This window comes from Scyliorhinus canicula, chromosome 1 (genome assembly GCF_902713615.1).
Source record: "Scyliorhinus canicula chromosome 1, sScyCan1.1, whole genome shotgun sequence".
Classification (NCBI taxonomy): Eukaryota; Metazoa; Chordata; class Chondrichthyes; order Carcharhiniformes; family Scyliorhinidae; genus Scyliorhinus; species Scyliorhinus canicula.
The window spans coordinates 63,138,464-63,155,370 of NC_052146.1; the positions used below are offsets into that span (position 1 = coordinate 63,138,464).

Here is a 16,907-nt window from a genome sequence, read left to right on the forward strand (position 1 = left end):
GCCAGGGGACAAGTTATGGAACTGGTAGCAAAACAGATTGGGGGTTAAAGACAGTTACTCAGGCAGGCAGTTATTCAGGTTGATAAAAGCAAATTACTCCAGATGCTGGAATCTGAAACAAAAACAGAAAATACTGGACAATCTCTGGTCTGACAGCATCTGTGGGCAGAGAAGGCCAATTACACAATTTTACAGAAAAAGCATACTTTTAATTTTAAAAAAAACAAGTAAACACTTAATTGCCCAAATTTAGTTTATTTTTCTCCTTGAAGTAGCGTACAGTGTTTTTTTAAACATTCATATAACTTCTTCCTGATTGAGTGCTCGGTGATATTTACTTATTGACTTTGCACCAACTGAAAGAATAACCAACATTACAGGAAGAAAAATCCCACATGGATCACTTTACAGTTGTCGGTATGGTTTTCCTTTAATTTTTATGAATTGATGCAATGGCACTATTTGGCTTACTTGGTTGGGAAGTTTGAGTCGATCCTCCTCCTTGCACTAGTTCCATTGACTTTTTAAAAAAAAACCCAGATTATTTGATTCTCTTCGCCACCCCATAATTTAAAAAACAAAAAAACGTGTTCATGGAATGTGGGCGTTGCTAGCTTGGACAGCATTTATAGAATTATAGAATTTACAGTGCAGAAGGAGGCCATTTGGCCCATCGAGTCTCCACTGGCCCTTGGAAAGAGCACCTACTTATGGCCATGCCTCTCCCCATCCCAATAACCCCACCTAACTGTTTGAACACTAAGGGGCAATTTTAACATGGCCAGTCCACCTAACCTGCACTTCTTCGGACAGTGGGAAGAAACGGAGTACCCGGAGGAAATCCACACAGACATGAGGGAGAAACTGCAAACTCCACACACAGTCACCCAAGGCCGGAATTGAACCCAGGTCCCTGGAGCTGTGAGGCAGCAGTGTTAACCACAGTGCCACCGTGCGCTTCCCTAATTACCCTCGAAGATGGTGATGTGTTACCTCCTTGAACCACGAGTAGTTCATGTGTTGTATGAACATCCACATTTGTGTTAGAAAGGGAGTTGCAGGATTTTGACCCAGTGGCAGTGAAGAAACGATGATATTGTTCCAAGTCAGGATGGTGTGTGATTTGGAGGAGAGTTTGCTCCTGTCCTACGAGCTGGTAGAGGTTGTGGGTTTGACGAGTGCTATTTAAGGAGCTTTGGTGAATTGCTGCTGTCCGTCTGGTAGGTGGTACATGCTGCTGCCACTAAGCTTTAGTGGGGAGAGAGTGAATATATAAGTTGATGGATGTGGTGCTAATCAAGTGGGCTACTTTATCCTGGCTGGTGTTGAGCTTGTGATGTTGGACCTACTCATCCAGGCAAGTGGATAATATTTAATTCCCACTCCTGACTTGTGCCTTGTAGATGGTGGACCGGCTTTGGGGGAGTGCGTGTGGGTGGGGGACGGGGTGGAGGACGGGGGGGTGGGTGGGGGGTTTGTGGTCAGGAGAGGTGAGTTACTTGCCACAGGATTTTCAGCCTTTGATCTGTTCTTGCACCCGCAGTATTTATTGTGGCTGGTACAGTTCAGTTTCTGGTCAATGGTAACCCTCAGGATGGCGTTAGTGGATATTGTGATTTGCATATAGAGGATTCAATTTTACTGCCTGAACACTGGGGAAAATGTAAAAGGAAATGCAAAAGCATTGGTTTGGCTCATGGCATCGTCAAAACAGATGGGAGGGATTTGGATTTATTGTCACGTGTACCGGGGTACAGTGAATAGTATAGTTCTGCATACAGATGAGGCAGATCGTTCCATACACGAGAAACATAGGACATACGATCAATATACAAGATAAATTCATAGACATCGGGTGTGTAGTGCTACCCAGTAGCGAAGGTGCATGGAGAGATCAACTCAGTCCAAAAGAGGGTCATTCAGGAGTCTGATAGCTTCTTGTTTTTCAATCTTGTTCGTGCGTGTTGTCAGACTTTGGTATTTCCTGCCCGAAGAAAGAAGTTGGAAGAGAACAACCTGGGTGGGAGGGGTCTTAGATTATGCTGTTGATGTTTGTGATTTCCAATGAATACCGTGTAGAATTCGTCAGTTAGTCAATGATGATTCCAGGACTGTTTATGCAGTATGAATAAATTACCATCGTGTCTGATTAATTGTGCAATTGATTCATAAATAATGAAAATATTTTGGCTGCATTTTGAAAGTTTTTTCGGGAAATCGCAGGTGTGTACCTAATAAACCTCGGTGTGCAGGACGTCGTTGACGTGGAAATCTGAAATACAGCCCATTTTTCCAACATTTTAAAAAATTTATTTTTATTGAAGTTTTTCCACAAAAGCCCAGGATTGCTCGTATTGCCTACGAAAGTTCAGGATAAGATCTTCGTGCTATGTTCGGGTGCGCAGAGGGACACATCGCCCTCAACTCGAGGCACCAATAATACATTATGACGTCCTATTCTTGGATACAAGACCTGCTTATACCCTTGCAGGAACCAGACACCGATTCTTTCACACCATGATACAGAAATTTAAAAATTACAGAGAATTTACAAGGGCACTCGTTCTAAAAGGATATTTGCATAGTGGTTAGCACCACTGCCTCATGGCACCAAACGCCCAGGTTCGAACCCATCTGGAGTTTGCACATTCTCCCTGTGTCTGCGTGGGTCTCACACCCACACCAAAAAAGATTTGGGGCAGCAGGGTAGCATGGTGGTTAGCATAAATGCTTCTCAGCTCCAGGGTCCCAGGTTCGATTCCCGGCTGGGTCACTGTCTGTGTGGAGTCTGCACGTCCTCCCCCTGTGTGCGTGGGTTTCCTCCGGGTGCTCCGGTTTCCTCCCACAGTCCAAAGATGTGCGGGTTAGGTGGATTGGCCATGCTAAATTGCCCGTAGTGTCCTAATAAACGTAAGGTTAAGGGGGGGGGTTGTTGGGTTACGGGTATAGGGTGGATACGTGGGTTTGAGTAGGGTGATCATGGCTCGGCACAACATTGAGGGCCGAAGGGCCTGTTCTGTGCTGTACTGTTCTATGTTCTATGTGCAAGCTAGGTGAAATGGCCGTGCTTAATTGCCCCTTAATTGGGAAAAAAGGAATTGGGTACTCTAAATTTATAATAAAATAATTAAAAGACAAGTAGAACCAAAGTTCGCGAAAACGCAGCCGTTCCCACGCTCACATCACGTGACCCCCTATTCAGTGTTTTATTTGCAGCTGAAGTCCTCGTGATACAATTAACTTGTACATTCTGCAAAACGCGACGGAGAAACCAAACTTTTTTCTACATTCTCTCTCTTGGATGTAGCTTAATGTCTGCTGTTTCGTGATTGCCTGTTGAAATTCCGCTAACTGTTAATATGGATTAACCTTGCTGGAATAGCTCATGCTTAAAGTCTATGCCATACTTTGGGATTTCTTAAAATATTACATGGTACGAAAGGGCAGTGGGCCTAAATTCATGACAAATGTTTAAGGAATTGTATCATTTATTCAGGATGTTATATTCCGAGTAAAGCACTTTTATGTGAATTATAACTGATGGCAAGGCAATGTTGTGTGAGCTGCTTGATAATACATGCACCTGTCGTGATGTATTATCCATCACCTTCAATAGAAACAAGAATCCAAATTTGTCGCCAATCCATTATTGTGTGGGTTGTTGTTGCCAGCAATTACAATGACCTATGTGGAGTGGGATTTGTCTAAATTGAGAATGCACGAATGCAAATTATAACATGGTTTATACTTCATCCTGACTTTAGACAGCTAACGGGTTATTTGAAGTAATACTCCAGATTTTGACACAAGAAAACCATAGCCCAATGCAAAGTTTGTCTGGAAATCTTTCTTGATTGTGTTCTTTGGGGAATTAAGTATGATAGTTTATAGTTTAATAAAAACGTCTTCAGCTCTAATACTGTAAAATATCGTGACCTAAACATACCTGACAAAATACTAGTTCACAATTACTTGTATGCATGCAATTATTTATCCATAGCCCCTGCAAATGCTTATACTTTTGTTTTGAGTATACAAAATAACAATGCGTAGTGCAAATTGTACAGAGGGTGGAGGGTGTACCTACACCACATGGACTGCAGCTGTTCAAGAGGCAGCTCAGCATCACTTCAAGGGCACTCAGGAATGGGCAATAATTCTTGAGTTTTCCTGCAGCATCCACATCCCATGAGAAAATAATTTAAAAAAATGATTTTTGGGGAATTTACAAAAGATTAGATTTGTTATTGAAGAAATAAAAATTGACTACTCAATGTGGTGGGTTGACATTTAAGGAAATTTTGGTGTGTTCTGAGGTAGACTGCATCATGTTTTAAATTGTAGTTCTCTTGTTGCAATGTGGCTAATTATTAGAGAATTTCTTAAATATTTAGCTTTTTAAAAATGTGAATAGGAATGTTTCTGTTCGGAGGAATTGCTGATAACTGCATGCATCTGTTTTCAGAATGAGCTGACGTCTCGATTTTTTGACATAAATTATGTATTTTATATTTAGAAAGCTGTGGATTACTTCACAGCTGAAGAGGCACGTTTGAAGTGTAATGATTTTTAATGTAGGGAAATGCGACAATTAATTTACAGCAAGGTCTTACACACATTAATGAGAGAAATTACCAGTCAGTCTCTTTGGGTCATGTTGTTTGAGGGATCAGTGTTGGCCAGGACACCAGGAGAACTCGCCTGGTACCTTTTGCATTCAGCTGAGAAAGTCAATGAACTCCAGTTGTACTCTGCATTTGTAAACCAAGAATACGTACTGAAGTCTTATCGAGTGAGGCTTTGAACGCTTTACCCTCTGACTCTGAGGTGGGAGAGCTACTATTGATCCAAGGTTGATTCCCATGGCAATTATTATTCATGTCTGAGCCGTAACAACACCACGATGCAGTCTCCCCAACCATACACAACTGCACTTCTGGCAAAAGCAGTTGAAATTGCTGACCATTTTTGCATTTTTCACTCTGGGATCTTGATTGGTGACCATCATCTCTCTCGGCACATTGGATCTGTGACCTTCCTGTAGTTCAGCTGGCCAATGGAAAATCTTGACAAGGCATTGGGAAAACTTAATTAAATTAACAAACATTTAAAATAGTTTGAAAATGCTTAATGATGTAATGTCTCTTTCAATTATAATAATCTAAATTTTGTTTTCACTTCCTTCTTTAGGGCCTATTCCCTTGTGGATTCCAGTCAAGTTTCTACCTTCCTCATCTCCATTTTACTCATTGTCTATGGAAGCTTCAGGTAAGTTTGTTATTAGCTTTGGTAGCAGAGATGTATTTATATAGGCATTGATTGACTGACTATGCATTGTGTATAACGAACATTAACACAGGTGCTGAGAACTGTGACCCCTGGAAGCTGACTTCGGTGGGGCATTCGGAAAGGATCAAGGGATATGGTGGAATGCGGGATCAAGATATGATCAGCCATGATCATAATGAATAGCAGAGCAGGCTCCAATGGCCGAAAGGCCTTGTCTTGCTTCCTTTTTATATGCATGTCTGTATAGGTTTATCCTTTGAAGAAAATACCACCCTGAAGGTGGTTTTCTTCAAAGCAGTTGCATTTTGGCAGAATTGATTTGGGTTTATTATATCAAGTTTGACTTGTGGTTGTGGTTAAAGAACTAATTTGGTGTCTTCTGCTAATTATGCCTAACATGTTGGATGGCGTAGAATGGATGGGAGGCAAATTAATTAAACTTTTCTGACTTCCATTTATGTTTAGAATCAACAAATCTTTGTTGTTTCCGACATTGAATGCTGACAGATTTGGAATTGAAGTTGGCACTCAACTGCAGTCATTTCAGATTAGTATTAATGATAAGTAGCTATTTGTTCCTGAGGTCACTGAAGCTGTCAACCTAAATAAAAGCAAATTACTGCGGATGCTGGAATCTGAACCCAGAGAGAAAATGCTGGAAAATCTCTGCAGGTCTGGCAGCATCTGTAGGTCGAGAAAAGAGCTAATGTTTCGAGTCCAGATGACCCTTTGTAAAAGCCTAAATAAAATGTTGTTTCGTAAAGCTACACTCATGTGACCTTGAGACACAGGGGAAGCCATGAGGAGATAGAGAAATGTGGGAATTGTCAAAGATAATAGAACAACATAAAATGGAGAGGAGTAACGACATGTAGAAACTGCTGAATTGGAAAACATTGATCGTTGGAGTAGCGAATAGCCTGAGGAAGCCTAAAGGCAAATTATTTTTCTTTTGCATTTTGCTATGTTTAGATTTCTGGTGCCGTAGACTCTATGATTGTACTGCTGTGCTGGGTAGAGGATATGAACTGAAGAGGTAGACCATCAATCTCTGACCCTGTTTGAACAGTGTTTGAACAGCAGGTATCCTCCATATAAAGTAAAACAAATAAAGGTGCTAAACAAATAAAGCCGCCAAAGACCCAGGTGACCATAAGAAGAGAAAAGAAAATTACTGCGGATGCTGGAATCTGAAACGAAAGGGAAAATGTTGGAAAATCTCAGCAAGTCTGGCAGCATCTGTAGGGAGAGAAAAGAGCTAACGTTTCGAGTCCTATGACTCTTTGTCAAAGCTAACAGACAGAGAGAGTGGGAAATATTTATACTGTGGAATGAGAATGAAAGATGGGTCATAGCCACAGAAACCCAGGGAAACCGGGTGCTAATGGCCACAGATACCAAGGGGAAAGACTGTTAATGGCAGTCCCCAGAGAGGACAAAAGATGTGAAAGGTCAAACAGCAGAGAAACTAACATCAGAGGATAGACTGTAGGTGTGGGGGGAGGGGAAGGGGGAAGCAAAGAGGAGAAAGGTGCAGGAAAGGTGGATAAGATTGGGATGGGGGGGGGGGGAGAAATTAAATGTATATTAAGAAAGAAAGAAATGGAAAAGACAGCTAAAATGAAATGAAAACAAATGGGTCGAGGTGGGGCTGATCATCTGAAGTTGTTGAATTCGATGTTAAGGCCGGAAGGCTGTAGCGTGCCTAACCGGAAGATGAGATGTTGTTCCTCCAGTTTGCGTTGCGCTTCACTGGAACATTGCAGCAGGCCAAGAACAGACATGTGGGCATGGGAGCAGGGACTTATATTAAAATGGCAAGCAACAAGAAGGTCAGGATCCTGAATGCGCACAGACCGAAGATGCTCAGCAAAGCGATCACCCAGTCTGCGTTTGGTCTCTCCGATATAGAGGAGACCACATTGGGAGCAGCGAATGCAGTAGACCAAATTGGAAGAGATGCAAGTGAAACGCTGCTTAACCTGGAATGTGTGTTTTGGGCCTGGAATGTTAAGCATGGAAGAGGTAAAGGGGCATGTATTACACCTTCTGCGATTGCATGGGAGAGGTACTGGCTATGGTGGAGGAGTGGACTAGATTGTCTCGGAGGGAATGGTCTCTGCGGAATGCTGACAGAGGGAGTGAAGGCAAGATGTGTTTGGTAGTGGCATCACGCTGGAGTTGGCGAAAATGCCGGAGGATTATGCTTTGCATACGGAGGCTGGTGGGATGAATTGTGAGAACGAGGGGGACTCTATCCTTGTTCTGGGAGGCAGTGGAGTGGGAGAGGGTAGTGGCGCGTTTGCCACCAGCCTCTGTATGCAAAGCATAATCCTCCGCCATTTTTGCCAACTCCAGCGTGATGCCACCACCAAACACATCTTCCCTTCACACCCTCTTGTCAACATTCCGCAGAGACCATTCCCTCCGAGACAATCTCGTCCACCCCTCCACTATACCCAGTACTTCTCCCATCACCCATGCAATTATTAATGCAGGTGGGCCTTCATTAATAATCTCAGCCAGTATGGGAATTGAACCTGCACTATTGGCCTCACTCTGCATCACAAACCAGCAGTCCAGCCAACTGAGCTAAACTGGTGCTTAAAACCAAGCACCAGTAAAACACTCTCTTTAACACATTCCACTTTCACAATGCTAGTGCTAAGAGGGAGTCGAACATCTCCCTGGGTGGTCAGAGACTGAAGCACCTATTTATCTTGGTGCCATCCTTGGCAGAACCCTCGTATACACACCGCCTCATCAAGACTGCAGAAAAAATTAAAGTCCGTAATAATCTCCTCACTAAGGTGGCGAGTACTCATGGGGATCAAAGGTCAAGACTCTTAAGGACATCTGCTCTTGCCATCACGTACTCAACTGCAAAATACTGCACACCAGTATGGTACCAATCTGCACAGACCAAATTTACCATTGTGCAATTCAACTCAACATGCGCATCATCACAGGTATTCTTTGACCAACTCCACTCTTTGGTCCCAATCGTGAGCAACATTCCGTCCCAACATCAGGAGCGTGATTGCAACAAGCAGGTTGCTGGAGAAGGTCTACTCCAAAGAAAGCCTGCCTTTATTCAAGGACCTATTCAACCAACAGCAGTGCACCTTCCCTCATGCCACCCCATATGTCTAACCCCAACACGCTCAGGAGTAACTGAGGACATTTGGCAGGAGAAAATATTTACCAGGAACCACTCTGATCGAAGACCTCACCGCTCGTACACCTGGCTTCGATCTACTATGGCAACAATGTGGGCCCTTTTAAACGGTTTCCGGACTAGCCAAGCCTTCTGTGCAGCCACCCAACATCAGCGAGGGTTGTCCAAGACCATCCAGGCTGTAGCTGCGGTGCAGCCCAAATAATGACACATATTGTTGAGTGGCTGCTGACTAAACCTCAAGCCAGACTTAAAGAAAACTCCATCCAGCCACTGATGAGGCTGTTGCTTGGCTCTGTGACTATATGTGCATTAAATAAATAAATGACAAAATCATACCAAAGAGCTTCATATAGGTGCAATTAGATAAAAATGGGTGCTGGGCCAATGAAGAAGATATTGGGAGAAGTGACTAAAAGCTTAGCCAAAGACGTAGGTTTTAGAACTGTTTTAATGGATTGGAGATCGTGGAATTTAGAGAATTTCAGTGCATGGGGCCCAGGTGGTTGAAGACGCATTGCCAATAATGGAGCAAGTGAAGGGGCACACAAAAGGCCAGTTTTACATGAGGAACAGTGCTGCATTTCAGGTTGGGAAGGTTGTTGGGCTGGAGGAGATTTAAGATCGGGAGGGGCAAGACTTGAATGGTTTGGATTCATTATCGTACCGCTTGGTGAACTTGCTGATTAAGCAATCGATGGATGCTAATCCCAGCATATTACAAGAGAGTGCACTGCAGAAATTTATTGACACAATTTACTAAACTTACTAAGTGTGCAATTGAGAACATTTGTGTCTGGTCACTAGACCAGGTATGCCATTGGTATATAAAGAGCATCCAGAACCATTTTTTTCTTTTTTTTGCATTAAAGAAGCCTTTGAAAAGTAGCAAATTTGTAGATTCTTAAGACCATTCTATTTTTCTGAACATTCTTTGTGCAACTCGGAAGGTACCAACTACAAAAAAGATGTACAGACACACTCTGGTAGATGTAGAGAACTAATAGGGGGATATACTGATGAGATCGGATGAATTAAGGTGGGAGGAGGCTCAAATGGAACATACCCGAGGCCCATTGCGCTGAAAGGCCTCTTTCAATGTTGTACTTTATATGTAAGAAAAAAATGCAACTTTTGCTATGGTAACTGGGTTCTGCAGAAGACCTGGATTGATGAAGTACTCCAGAGACTTGCACACAGAATGCAGTTGTTGTACTAACATTCATTGAAACAATGCATTTTAAAATGAACAGGCTGTTTCCATTGAAAATGTCTCACGCAAATGTTAAAGTTTTGAACTGAATTTCTGCTATCTGCTTAAAATAATCAGGTAATTACATGATGTGGCAAAAGAAGATTAACAGAGAATGCATTTTTATCACAAAAAAAAACTACTTTGTTCATAGAATTCATACAGTGCAGAAGGAGGCCATTTGGCCCATCAAGTCTGCACCAACCTTCTGAAAGAGCACTCTGCGCAAATCCACTTCCCAATAACACCTTAACCTAACCTTCACAGCCCTGGACACGAGGGGGCCATTTAGCATGGCCAATCCACCTGACCTGCACATCTTTGGACTGGGGGAGGGAATCGGAGAACCCAGTTTTTAGACTGGAGAAGTATAGTTTTCTGGGAGCTCTGACCTGTAGTAGTCGAATGCAATCAGCAGTTAGGTGATTCGAATAAGAATTAGACTTTGTCATGATATGCAAACATGCAGCTAATGAACACACAGAATAGGACATGACCAATGAGCAGTCAGGACACTCTGGTGGTATCTCACTATAAAAGAGATGAGGCACTCGCACCTCTCCTCTTTCCACAGACCAACATCTACAGAGTGAGACAGGGTGTATCCTCAGCATCACACCCCAGCACGTGGCTTCAAGCAAGGCTGGTTCAGTTAGACTGAGTTACTACATTTAGATTAGCAGAGAGCCAAACTCATTGAGAACTGTTAATATTTCAATAAAACACATTGAACTCACTTCAAAGTCTGGAGCATCTTTTACTCAAAACTGCATCTAGGGGCTTTTCACAGTAACTTCATTTGAAGCCTACTTGTGACAATAAGCGATTTTCATTTCAAGTGGCAGCTTGTTATTCCAAATTACATAACACAACAGATTTGTGGGAAGTGCCAGCAATTATATCTAATATCAGAATCAGCCTAAAGTCAAGGCATTTTCTATGTGTATCTAGTTGGTGAGCACACCGAGCATTTTTTTGTTGTTGCAAATCTTGGTATGTTATTTGTCAGGGAGGTCACCATGCTTGCTCTCCTCAATTCCAGTTTGGTAGGTGTTTAGTAAATTGACTATAGATGTGCTCCATATGTGATCAATCATTGTATCGAACATGGAACTGAGTCTAATGGTATCCTCAGTTTTCTTGTTGAACTAACTTCCTTTCTCAAAAACTGGGGATATTCTTTAGAACATTATGCATCCCATCTTTGGATTTAGTGGCAATCCTTGTATTCGTACTTTCTGAAGATATTTGTATTATTTCACCTCAAGCCATTTATTGCTTCTTAGATACCCCTTCTTAGACTATCACCAGATTTGTTTCTCTCAAGGTCCCATCTAATCTTTCTGCTTTATAATGTTCGAGCTACATGTAGGCAAACTCACCATGTCATAAGTATTGTTTTTATGGTAGACTAGACAGATCCAGTTGACTTGTAAACTGCTTCTTAGCTTTAGGTGTCTGACCATATTTTCTGGCTCTTCTGAGGTCTTGTTTGTTTCTTCAATGAATACCTCTTCTCATACCGTCTAATAATAACTTGCTTATCTCTAAAGGTTTTCTTATTAATTTTTATTAACCGCACTCCATCCATTATTCCTATTTCTTTGGGTTTCTTCAGCCCAAAACATCAAGATCCTCTCTCTCTCTCATAACGTTAGACACTTTGGCCCCCAATTGTTCATCCTGAAAGTGTTTGTCATTCTGTGGATGTTCACTTTGTGATTCTAAACTCTTATTGTGCCTCAAATAATTCCCTCATTTTTATCTGTCCTTGTAACTTTCTCCACCTTCCTATCAGAGCCACACCATAATCAGTAGAAAATGTTTGAATCTCTCTGTCTTATGCTCTAAACAGCCAATTAAGTATAGTTGAGGTGCTGTCACTGTAGTGGTGTGGGTCATGGGTTCCCAAACTGGGGTCTGCGGAACCCAGGGAGTTCATGGCAAGACAGGCACGTTTGAAAAATGCTGCACAGTTACCTGATTGGACGAGCATGAAGAGTGGAGTGATGGGGAGAGGGCATCGAAACAAATCTCATGAGGGGGTGCCGGAGCATGTGGGGTGGTCCAGAGTGAGCCTTGGAACAGTGGGGCAGTCTAGAGCGTGCTTATGATTTATGGGAGAGATTCCCGATGTTTAGAGGGCGGGGGCAGTGTGAGTAAGGGGGGCGGGTCATAGTGAGGGTGAGGGAAGAAAGAATTGTGGGGGGTTCGGTGAGTGGGGGGGTTGGGTCAGCGTGTGAGTGTGGGGGGAAGTGCATGTATGTGGGGGGGGGGGCAGTGCGCGTGTGTGTGGGGGGGCAGGGCCTGTTCGCAGTGGGTGTCTGTATGTGCGCCTATGTGGCAGCAACAGGGACGTTGACGGTGTATGCTTGGGTTTCTCTGCTGTACCTGGGAGGTCACTAGAGGTTCCATGGCCTGAAGGTTAGCGAAGCTCTGATGTAGATACATACAGTAAGAAGTCTTACAACACCAGGTTAAAGTCCAACAGGTTTGTTTCAAATCACTAGCTTTCGGAGCGCTGCTCCTTCCTCAGGTGAATGAAGAGGTGGGTTCCAGAAACATACATATAGACAAAATCAATGATGCAAGACGATACTTTGAATGCGAGTCTTTGCTGGTAATTAAGTCTACTGGTCCAGACGGAGCAACTGGAGAAAGGGATAATCACAGGTTGTGTGATTATAATGTGATTATCCTACTGGACTTTCACCTGGTGTTGTAAGACTTCTTACTGTGCTCATCCCAGTCCAACGCCGGCATCTCCACATCGTAGATACGTACAGCAGCCACTGATATAGATATATATACTGCAGCCGAATTGCACACAGCCAGGTCCTGTGAATAATCTTAAAGCAGTGGCCAAATAACTGTTTTAATGATACAGTTTGAGGGATAAATATTAGCTCGGATCATAGCAGAACTCGTTGAATATTAGCATGTGATCTTTTATGCTCACCTGAGGCCAATTAGATTTCTGTTTATTTTCGATCGATGATGTTTGCTGATTCATGGTTAAAGTATGATGTGCCTTCCTGGAACATAGCCAATTCACTGGACTGGAATTCCTCACTGTTTGTAGGGTTTGGTTGCTGAAAGGATTGTGTGGAGAGGAGCTGCTACCATGTGATTAACAACATTACGGCTTGATGGAATCTAATTAAGTGATAAATGAAAGATTTGCACTGATGGGGAAGACTATCCCTGTAAGTAATTGAAGTCTGCATAATGGACGACCACCACACTTGAGCATCTTTACAAGGCTGTATTAAAGTTGTTTTTATGTAATTCCAGTCCTTCTCAAGCATAGATTTTAGACTGGCTGTAAAGCTGCCAGGGATTGTTTGAACTGGCAGAGCAGAATATGTGCTGACTTGCCAGAAACTGGTCTTTCAGGTTTTTGCGAATTCTACATTTTGGCTTGCAGCCAGTGTAGTGTAACCCAAACCTTGGCAATCGCAGGCAGACATGCATCTCACTGACACCAATACAAAAGGACCAATAAGTGGTAATGTAGTAATATCATGTACTGTACAATAATGATGAAAATATGTGGAATATATGAATTAATCATCACTGTATAGGTAGAAATAAAATTAACCGGTGACATTGTAGCCAATTGTTCTATTCTTAATCAACTATTTTGTAAGATGCAAATCTTTTCATTTACGGGATGTGGGTGATGTACCATCAATTGGACTCTAGCCACGATTAATATCCAAACTTTGGCTTTAATCAGCTAGTTGTTAGCCCGGTGGTCGACTACAGAGAAAGGCCGACTGCCGGGAACTCTGGGTACTTATTCCCCATCTCGGAGGCGGGGTCTACTTGCCCCTCGACCAATTGGTGAGCAGTCACATGACTAGTCCCAGCCAATCGGACAAGAGGCACATGACCAGCCAATGGGAAACCCATGCTCTGCACCAATGGCAGTGCCCACATTCATACCACCACATTCATCCCTTGTGGAGAAAGAAGGGGAGGGGGGTGTAAGTGGAAAGGGGGGGGGGGAGGGAAAGGGGGGGGGGGAGGGAAGAGGGAAAGGGGGGGGGGAAGAGGGAAAGGGGGGGGGGAAGAGGGAAAGGGGGGAAGAGGGAAAGGGGGGGGGAAGAGGGAAAGGGGGGGGGAAGAGGGAAAGGGGGGGGGAAGAGGGAAGGGGGGGGAAGAGGGAAAGGGGGGGGGGGAAGAGGGAAAGGGGGGGGGAGGAGAGGGAAAGGGGGGGTCCGAGGACTGGTGGTATGAGCAGCGAAAATCGAGAAAGGTGGGCTGCCCACTGGCTCGTGGCAAAAAAAACAATACTACTACTACTTAAAATGCAACAGAATAACAACAAAGTCCAAAATGTCCCATGGTCGCATTAGATGGGCACGATCAGCCTGTCGGGTGCCTGTGGTGTTCTAGAGGACCGTCGCAGTGGAGCTGGTGACGTCGGGCCGATGGTCGTCCTTGCCTTCGGGAGCGTCGGTCGTAGATGTGTCTCCGCACCCCGGGCCCGGTGGTGGCGACGCTGTAATCGGGGGAGAGGGGGCATGTGCGCTGGGTCGTGGGGGCGCTGGGGGAATTGGGGTGGGGGGGGTGGGAGGTGTTGATGTAGGGGGAGAAGGCCGCACGCCGACGGGTGTCAGGTCCCAAAGTGAGACCGTATCCTGCCGACCGTCGGGATACTCCACGTACGCATACTGCGGGATGGCGTGGAGTAACTGGACTCGCTCAACCAACGGGTCGGACTTGTGCACCCGCACATGCTTCCGGAGCAAGATGGGCCCGGGGGTGGCCAGCCAGGTCGGGAGAGGGGATCCTGAGGACGACTTCCTGGGGAAAACAAGGCGACGTTCATGAGGTGTTTGATTAGTGGTAGTACAGAGGAGAGACAGGTTTGAATGCAGGGCGTCGGGGATGACTTCTTGCCAACGTGGAATAGGGAGATCTCTGGACCGTAGGGCCAGCAGGATGGTCTTCCAAATGGTGCTGTTCTCCCGCTCGACCTGACCGTTACCCCGGGGGTTATAACTGGTCGTCCTGCTAGAGGCTATGCCCCTGCTGAGCAGGAACTGACGCAGTTCGTCACTCATAAAGGAGGACCCCCGGTGGCTGTGGATGTACGCGGGGTAACCGAACAGGGAGAAGATGGATAGGAGGGCCTTTATGACGGTTGTTGTGGTCATGTCGGGACAGGGAATGGCGAAAGGGAAGCGGGAGTATTCGTCGATAACACTCAAGAAATATGTGTTACGGTTGTTGGAGGGGAGGGGACCCTTGAAGTGTCTACTGAGACGTTCAAAGGGGCGGGATGCCTTGATCAGATGCGCTCGTTCGGGGTGATAGAAGTGCGGTTTGCACTCGGCGCAGACGTGGCAGTCCCTGGTGACGGTCCTGACTTCCTCAACGGAGTAGGGCAGGTTGCGGGTCTTAATAAAATGGTAAAAACGGGTGACCCCTGGATGGCAGAGGTCCATGTGGAGGGAGCGGAGGCGGTCGATCTGTGCGCTGGCGCAGGTACCGTGGGATAGGGCATCGGGAGGCTCGTTGAGCTTCCCAGGACGATACAAGATATCGTAGTTGTACGTGGACAACTCGATCCGCCACCGTAAGATCTTGTCGTTCTTGATCTTGCCCCTCTGTGCATTGTCGAACATGAAAGCGACTGACCGTTGGTCTGTGAGGAGGGTAAACCTCCTGCCGGCCAGATGGTGCCTCCAATATCGCACAGCTTCGACTATGGCCTGTGCCTCCTTTTCCACCGAGGAATGGCGGATTTCGGAAGCGTGGAGGGTTCGTGAAAAGAAGGCCACGGGTCTGCCCGCTTGGTTCAGGGTGGCCGCCAGAGCTACGTCAGATGCGTTTCTCTCGACCTGGAATGGGAGGGACTCGTCGATAGCATGCATTGTGGCCTTTGCGATATCCGCTTTGATGCGGCTAAAGGCCTGGCGGGCCTCCATCGACAGGAGAAAGGAGGTGGACCGGATGAGGGGGCGGGCTTTGTCAGCGTAGTTGAGGACCCACTGGGCATAATATGAGAAGAAGCCCAGGCAGCGTTTGAGGGATTTGAGGGAGTTGGGGAGCGGGAGTTCCATCAGGGGGCGCATGCGTTCGGGATCGGGGCCTATCACTCCGTTACGCACTACGTAGCCAAGGATGGCTAGATGGTCGGTGCTAAACACGCACTTATCCTTATTGTAAGTTATATTAAGGAGTTTTGCGGTTCGGAGGAATTTTTGGAGGTTGATGTCGTGGTCCTGCTGGTCGTGGCCGCAGATGGTGACGTTATCGAGATACGGGAAGGTGGCCCATAAATCGTGCTTGTCGACCATTCGGTCCATCTCCCGTTGGAAGACCGAGACTCCATTTGTGACACCGAATGGAACCCTGAGGAAGTGGTAGAGGCCCCCATCTGCCTCAAACACGGTGTACTTTTGGTCACTCGCGTGGATGGGGAGCTGGTGGTAGGGGGCGGACTTAAGGCCCCCCGTGGAGAAGACTTTGTTTTTCGCGATCCTGTTGACCAGGTCGGAAATACGGGGGAGAGGATACGCGTCCAGCTGTGTAAACCTGTTGATGGTCTGACTGTAATCGATGACAATCCGGTTTTTCTCCCCAGTCCGAACGACCAGCACTTGGGCTCACCAGGGACTGTTGCTGGCCTCGATAACTCCTTCCTTAAGAAGCCTCTGGACCTCGGGGCCCGATGAAGGTCCGGTCCTGGGCACTGTATCGTCTGCTCCAAGTGGCGACAGGTTTACAATCTGGGGTGAGATTAGCAAACAAGGAAGGGGGGGATCCACTTTGAGGGACGCAAGGCTGCAAACAGTAAGAGGGGGAATGGGGGGGCCGAATTGAAAGGTCAAGCTCTGCAGGTTGCACTGGAAATCCAGGCCCAAGAGTGCCGGAGCGCTTAGACGGGGGAGGATGAGGAGTTTGAAGTTTCTGAAAACCCTCCCCTGGACCGTGAGGTCCACTGCAGCAACCGGTGATTTGGACGGAGTGCGAACCCGGGGCCAATTTAATCTTGTGCTTAACTGGATGGATGGGGATCGCGCAGCGTCTTGCCGTGTCGGGGTGGACGAAACTTTCCGTGCTCCCGGAGTCCAGCAGGCATCTCGTTTTGTGTCCGTTGAGCTGGATCGTTGTCGTAGTCTTGGCGAGCGTGCGTGGTCGCGACTGGTCGAGTTTGATGGAAGCAAGTCGTAG

The 16,907-nt window shown here is 45.7% G+C and overlaps 1 protein-coding gene across 2 annotated transcripts in view; it reads left to right on the top strand.

Annotated features, from left to right (window-relative positions):
* The window catches only part of sppl3 (signal peptide peptidase 3), a 254,970-nt gene that overhangs the window by 95,955 nt on the left and 142,108 nt on the right, over positions 1–16,907 (top strand). For both annotated transcript variants that reach the window (XM_038791581.1, XM_038791592.1), the window contains one exon: positions 5,191–5,268. In XM_038791581.1, the coding sequence (XP_038647509.1) occupies positions 5,191–5,268 (78 nt within the window). The remainder of the gene's footprint in view (positions 1–5,190; positions 5,269–16,907) is intronic.